Source organism: Penaeus vannamei, chromosome 19 (assembly GCF_042767895.1).
Source record: "Penaeus vannamei isolate JL-2024 chromosome 19, ASM4276789v1, whole genome shotgun sequence".
Classification (NCBI taxonomy): Eukaryota; Metazoa; Arthropoda; class Malacostraca; order Decapoda; family Penaeidae; genus Penaeus; species Penaeus vannamei.
The window spans coordinates 30,089,440-30,096,939 of record NC_091567.1 but is presented as its reverse complement, the minus strand read 5'-3'; the positions used below and the strand labels follow the sequence as shown (position 1 = coordinate 30,096,939).

General features: G+C 35.6%; 1 protein-coding gene across 2 annotated transcripts in view; it reads right to left on the bottom strand.

The window, feature by feature from the left end:
* The window catches only part of LOC113819396 (uncharacterized), a 6,498-nt gene extending 2,477 nt beyond the window's left edge, over window positions 1–4,021 (bottom strand). The window contains exons 1-2 of one of the 2 annotated variants that reach the window (XM_027371637.2): window positions 3,882–4,021; window positions 1–656 (exon numbers count right to left, since the gene is read on the bottom strand). The exon at window positions 1–656 is cut by the window's left edge and continues 2,477 nt beyond it. In XM_027371637.2, coding sequence (XP_027227438.2) covers window positions 1–524 — 524 coding nt within the window. In that variant the 5' untranslated portion in view covers window positions 525–656; window positions 3,882–4,021. Of the gene's footprint in view, window positions 657–1,029; window positions 2,866–3,881 lie in introns of those variants that run through there. The other variant, XM_027371636.2, reaches the window with a different exon arrangement.
* Between the last annotated feature and the right edge of the window lie 3,479 nt (window positions 4,022–7,500).

Here is a 7,500-nt window from a genome sequence, read left to right as displayed (position 1 = left end):
TACTCAAGATAAGGACAATTTGTCCCCATCATTCCAAGAAGAACTGTGTCAGCAACCCCCTTCAGAATTACCCATCGCAAATTCTTCATCTGACTAAAGACTCGATAGAAAGTGTGATTAATATCTGCTAAATACTTTTTGTCTGACTCTGTCTTCAGGTCGCACATCACACCAATCTTAGTCAGATTGATCATCAAACCAATGGTCAGTGTGCGGTAGAAGTGCCATACCTCATCTACAAAGCCATAACCTCCTTTTGTGAAGTCAATTATTTGAGTACTACGGTCTCCCAACAGCTCCAGTATAAAGCATTTGCTTGCTAGATCCCACTTGTACATGTGTTGTTGGAAAATGATGTTGAGAAGCCTTTGTCTGATATTGGAATTGAGGTGGACTGTTATGTATTCCCGCTGTTTCAGGCGCTCCTTTGGGTTTCCCAGCCGCTTCACATTCCTAGCGAGCCACTGTAATACCCATTCAATGCAAATGTTGGTCAGAGAAAGAAATGGCTTGTAAGGTGGCATTATTTCTGGTAGATTTCCGCAGAGGTAAAAAAATCAAGCACTTCAAAAATGAGAGAGAATACATATACTAAAGTATGTCACAGCCCCACTTGTCTTGTCCTTCATTCACAAGAATTGGATATGGTGACGTGTCTGCAAGTAAAAGAGAACTTGCTGTAGCCTTTTTCTTTCACTACATTCGAAGCTCATGCATGATTATTTCTTGCTATTTTCAGTATAGTTGAAGAGTGTACAAGTGTACAAAGCATCACATCATTACTGCTTTTCAACACATATTTCTATTGATGTAAAAATCTGACAAACAAACTCCCACTCAATATCTGCTCTTCTAGCAAAAAATGTACAGGAAGTAAATCCTGCTCTATTACATAAACATGCAAAAAAACAAAACAAAAACAACACTAACCACAGAGCCACAGTTAGAGTGGCCAAGAAATACGAACAGGAAAAACGAAAACCAAAGAAGACACAGGAAACAGTAGTAATTCATACAATACGATGAGAATGATTCTGATGATAGCTAACATAAATGATATGACGTATTTCATATTTTCAATAACAGTATTTACATCCTTTATCTTTGACTGTGAGTGTTGCAAAAATGAACATATCCCATTACATCTTTTCAATATATCTGAACCATCAAGGAACTTTAGAAGCTTCTTGGAGTTCCTTGCCATCTTCCCAGTCTGTACGCATGATAAGCTTGAGCTGCCAGTTATTCTCCTTGATTCGCTGCATGAGGGAATGCAAGTCCTGATTATAGAGCCCATGCCAGAAGGCAAGAGGAGCTAGGTAGCACAGGTCAGGGCAGTGCAAGAGTAGACAGTCTATTCCTTTTAAGCCAATGGCACACTCACTGATCTTTAGCTTCTGTATTTTTTTAAGGCCATCTTCAATTACTGCACAGATGATCAGGTCATCATTGATGCACTCAAAGGTCTCTTGGTATGGTGCTCTTACAAAGGTAATGTCTAGGTCTCTTACTTCAGTTGCATTAGTTAGAAAAGCTAACAGTACTCTAGAGGATTCCATAGTCAGTCGAGCAGTCTTTAGGGATGGCCACTTGAGTACCTCCAGTTCCTCCTCAAGGCCCACAGTAGCTTCCAGATGCTCTAAATTTGGGGTGAGTTCTGTCAACCATGAGAGATCTAGATAGCAGTTAATGTGGTCAACAAGAATGAGCTCCTTAAGCTTTTCTCCATTTTCTAGAAGGTAGTCATATATGTCATTCTCAAAGTTTTGGTAATAAAGGCTGAGAGTGAGGGATGTGATGGAGCTAAGATCTTCCAGTGAACCAAGGGAAGAAGCATCAGTGCCAAGGCGGGTGAGCTGAGGACACACCACCTTCAGAAGAGAGGCTTGTTGTGGTAGGATCCTTGCATCCCACAGCTCTTGCAATTTGAATGACTTGTGACCTTCCTTAAGATGCAAGTCATTTATGACATTGCACAGGGAACCTGCATGAATGTCTCCTCCAAATGATTCAAGGTTGGGGACAAAATGCAAGAGAATTCCAACACTCGCTAAAGTTACATTGGTCTCACTTACACATATCATCTTTAAGCTGTTTGCACAAAGATTTGTTGGGATATGCTGGACACCAACTTGTACAGACCTCTGGCTCTCTGCTGATGATGTGTCTCTGACTATTAAGTTTGCTATTGCTTCATCATCTATTCTAGGAGACTGAGCAACATTAAGATGCTCAAGATGAGGGCAATTTATCCCCAAGGTTAAGAGGAAGGTCTTGTTAGCAACCCCCTTGAGCGTCACCCAACGTAGATTCTTCATCTGATTGAAAGCTCCATAAAATGTGTTGTTGATGTCTGGTAGATACTTTTTATCTGATTCTGTTCTGATCTTACAAACTATGCCTAACCTTGTAAGATTGATTATCTTGGTAACATTGAGGCTTCGGTAGAACTGCCACACCTCATCTACATATGCATAGCCTCCCTCAGTGAAGTCAATACACTGAGTGCTGGTGTCTCCCAGAACCTCAAGCATTAAGCATTTGAAGGAGAGGCTCCATTTATACATATGTTTTTGAAAAGTAATGTTGATAAGTCTCTGCCTGATGTTGGAAGTGAGATGCGTTGTGACGTACTCCCTTTGTTGCAGGCGCTCCTTTAGGGATCCTTGTACATTCAGACGAGTACAGAGCCAGGCTAAAACCCATTCAATACACGTATTGGTCAGTGATAGAATAGGCTTGTGTGGTGGCATGATTACTGAGTTATTGCTCCAACTTCAAAAGAAAGAGAGCATGGAATTTTTTTTGGGGAAAAGTATGTATTACAACACTGCCTTATCTCTCAAATGACATGGACTGATGATTCTGCAAGTAAAAGAGAGCTCTCTGTAGTTTCCTAATACACTTCGAACTATACATTACTGTTCATTCTAATAACAAAAAGTTCCATATTAAGACACTTATTTCGACTAAAATTCTAAAAAGTACATTATCTACAATAAGTGAAAAACACTTCCATCTTTAAAATATTCTTGTAAAGTATTATATGTATGATATATCATAGACTAAACTCAAAATCCATAGTCACACCATTCACTGAATTTATGATCTACTGTGCAAGAAGTAAAAAATGAAAATTATTCAACTGCTTCTTTATTCAACCAATTCATCTCCTGTAATTGATTCATTATAATCACACACCTCTAAATATTAGCTTTCAGAGCTGACACTTGCAGTTTTTTACGTGCTCTGGCAAAGCAAACATACAATTATCCACATCTCTCTCAAGTCAAGTTAATCCACAAGCTCAAACATGCCTTGTACGACTCAGCTTTAAGATTATAGGCACTCATAAAAGAAAGAAAGAGAAAGAGAGCAAAATATATAAAATTTCAGTTTGAAACTGCTAGAAGCCATATGCATTAGGAAATATTGAAAGAATTTAACATCAGTGTCTTTATAATTTGCTATACCTTGTTTCTACACATTTTCCATATTATTATAAATAAGTTTGTTAATGTGAAATTACATTTTATGCATATGTGTTAATAAGCATATACTTTTCTGTATGCACTGCTGACCTTTTAAATACATTCTTACATTATATATATGATAAAGCTAAATGATTATGAGTTATGCATTGTTATTAAAAACTCCCTACACACATGAAAACAAAAGACCTGCCACATTTTTTCTATACATAATACCAGAAAAAGAAAAAGTTAGTGAAAGCAGATTTTTACCAAGTGATTTTAGTTATATGGACACCACCATGTTAGTCTATGCTAGTCTTAGGAAAGCTAATCAAGATTAATACAAGGAAACAATTTGTGAAGCATTAAAAGATTTGAAAAAAGAAAAAAAAATCAGAGCAATCTTACCTCTTCTTGAGGTTCAAAGCAATCCATGGCACGAATCGGTACTTGTACGACTGCCAAATGGATGACAGCTTTTTGAACATAACTCTTGCCTTAAGGTCACATAGGCTTGTACTATGTGCTATTTTTAAACATGTCTGAAACAAAATAGATGTATCAATACATATATGCTGACCCAGGCATCTCCCCTAATGTATATACATATTCATACATCAAATATTATATTTGTGATGGATAATAGGCTTTCTTTAATATTTCTCTCCTGGTAATTACAAGAAACTAAAGCCCCTCTACATCAAAATAACATAATTTCATATATTACCTTCATACATTATACTACTTATAAGTATGCTTATAATTCATTTATAAATGCTATTCAGTACTACACTCTATCTGCCACTCTGAAATAAATGTAAACCAATACTTAAACTATGTAAGATTTGTTAAAATCTCAAACATACAACAAAATGTATAAGTTCATGCATGTGATAAAATCTTATTTTGCATGTGACAACCCTATCAATGACATGTTTAGGGGAACTGTGTAATTGTTAGAATCATAATTATTATTATATTTTTTTAGTGTGGGATGGATGTGCAAGTTGTAGGTGTGCTTGATATCTACCTAATGTAGAAAGATTAGCTATAACAAATGCAAAATACTTGTTTATCATAAAATTGTTGTACACACCATGTGCACAAAAACTGTATATGCATCTGTACCTATCACCACTATGACAAAGGACAAATATATTCCTTGTACATTCTGGTAGGATATAGCTTAGACTGATTTCTTTTTTGAAAATTAATTTCCAGGGTTCTTCATTAATATACATACTGTATTCCAATTAGTTGAATTTCCAGTAGCAGTATTGTTTTCTCTGCTTTGTCACAAGAAACTACCATACTGTGACAATAAATAAAATGAAGCCACCCTTACGTAAATTAACAATTGGATGTTAAGGTAGTTTGGATTGTTGTGAAAAGGTCATGCTGGTCTATGTATTATTTAACTGAATGACATGCATTGTCAGTCATATCATTGCAAAAGTGTGAAATGAAATACAAAATATTTTATTGTTGTACATTACTACTGTTGTGGAGCTTCACTTAATACGTTTCACTTTACTGTGTCTGTGTTTATCATCTCTGTTTAGCTGAATGAATAAGCAAATAATGTCAAATAACAATAATGCTTCATAATAAAAAATAATGAAAAGAGAATTAATGAAATAAATCCAGAGAGGAAGTGAGAACATGAAGACAACCACAACTTCAACTATCATGTGAAGAACATGGCCTTTAACTCAAACAGTCAAAAGACTAAGTTTACTCCATACACCTACCCTACCTGAGCTACCTTGGATTGGAAATACACTCTGTATTTGACTGTTCTTTAAGATAATTACTGTTTTGCTGATTGTACATTTCTGACTGCATCAGGGTGAGCATTTTCTTGGGAAAATATTTTAAAATAGTTGTAACTAGCTACAACTTTAAATGAATAAATAAATAAATGAATAGAAAAATACTCTACCGTGTTGATACTATGGTAGAAAAACCCACAATGCACAAACTAGATTTATTGAAGAAAGTGAGACAACGGTTTCGTAATCATCCTCGATTCCATCTTTGGGTCTGAATAAATAAATGGATATATGCATATATATACACACATACACACATTAACACACACACACACACACACACACACACACACACACACACACACACACACACACACACACACACACACACACACACACACACATATATATATATATATATATATATATATATATATATATATATATATATATATATATATATATAATAAAGGTTAGCAAGGTATTTAATGGTAGAAGAATGTATCAAGAGGCTACAACAGGCAAGAAAATGTGGTCAACACTACCATTGGCTATCAAAATCTCCCACAGTAAAAATAGCATAGTGCTAAAGCTACCTTCAACCTACGCAAAGTTCTGTAAGGGGTTTTGTCAGTTGGTGTTTTTTCTGCACAAGATATTCTGATCAGTGGGTTGGGGTATTGGAAACCTCTGGAAACTTCTGTTTAAGGAATGTTAGTAATATAAAGTGGGCAAATGGTGAATGACAAGTAGTCTCAGCCTACACATTTTATAGATCACCACTTCTTCCTGTGTGCTAAGAATAATTGGGTCCTGATCACCTGTGGAACCAAGAGAGAGGGGGTCAAACTCTTAAAATACTAGAGAAGTACTCATCTGCCATTGCCCAATGAGCCAAGAAATACGAGTGCTGCTGTAGTCATAATGATGTCAATGACATGCCTTCACAATATCACATATAAGTACAAAACATATGCAAGACCCCCTTTTTTAAAATGATATTTGTAACTAATAAAAATGCTAGACATCAGGGCCATATAGAACTAGCTCACTTTTAAAGAAAATTAACAGTAATTACTCAGGCTAACATCCAACCATACAACCTTGCTATTATTAATTAATTTTTGTTTGAATCATTCATGGTATAATATTTGTGAAACTATTCTAAAGTAATAAATGAAAGTATTGCTAATTATTTGCAAAGTGACCCCACCCCTCTAAGTCCTTATCACACTAAATAATGACTTTGAGGGCACTCATGGCAATCCAAAATCATCACTGTATGTACCATAATCCTTCCTAAACTAGGGCATTTGCCCCCAGACCTCCATTAAATTGCTGCATTTCCTTACTGGGGCCTCTGCCCCTGGATGCCCACCAAATTACTGCAGACCTATTCTCCACTCAGTTTTTTCCTTCTCTTCATGACAATGTCATTAGATTTACCCTATCTTGGTGCAGCCATTACATAAATGTATACCCCATCCTTTTGTCATTCTTCCTATTAAAGGCAAATTTTTCTTTGTATCATAAGGCTGTGTGAAACTAAAACGATACCAATAAAGCTATATACCCAATTTACTTCTTCCTTTGGCAAATTAAGCTAATGACAGAGAGAAAAAATACTGGCAAAAAGATCCTCTACTACATTGTGAACTGGAAATTTTACTTAAACAAGTGCATCGAGAGGATTACCCATTCAATTCAACACCGGTCCATGCAATTACTTGATAAATAACACTACCATACACTATAAAGTAATTGAGTAAACGAATTATTTCAATGCTTAATACTACGGACTTAATTTTGAATGCCCATGCAATATTCTACACATGCATACGTCGTTTCCACATCTATAAATAATAATATAATAAGTCTTTTTACCTGTAACTGATCTTCACATTCAACTAGCCTGCCAAGTGCCCGGAATCAGTGCCTGAGATTGACCAATATAGCATCTGTGAAGCACAGTCGGAGCACGTGCCAAAGTGGGCGGAGCTATGTGTATTTGTTTACATCGATCAGCTGTTTTCCATGTGTTTTTTTCCGAAGAAATTATTGTTAATTTATTATCCTGAACTTGTGGCATGAATTATCCATATCCTCATATGATAAAAAATTCTCTGTTAATACTTGGCGATGTTTTATTCATTTTGATATTATTATCAGAAGCTGTATAACATTAATTGCAACTTTTCGTTTTCTGTATATTGTAGTGCAAATAATTACAATATTTTAGAAAGTACTACTGTACG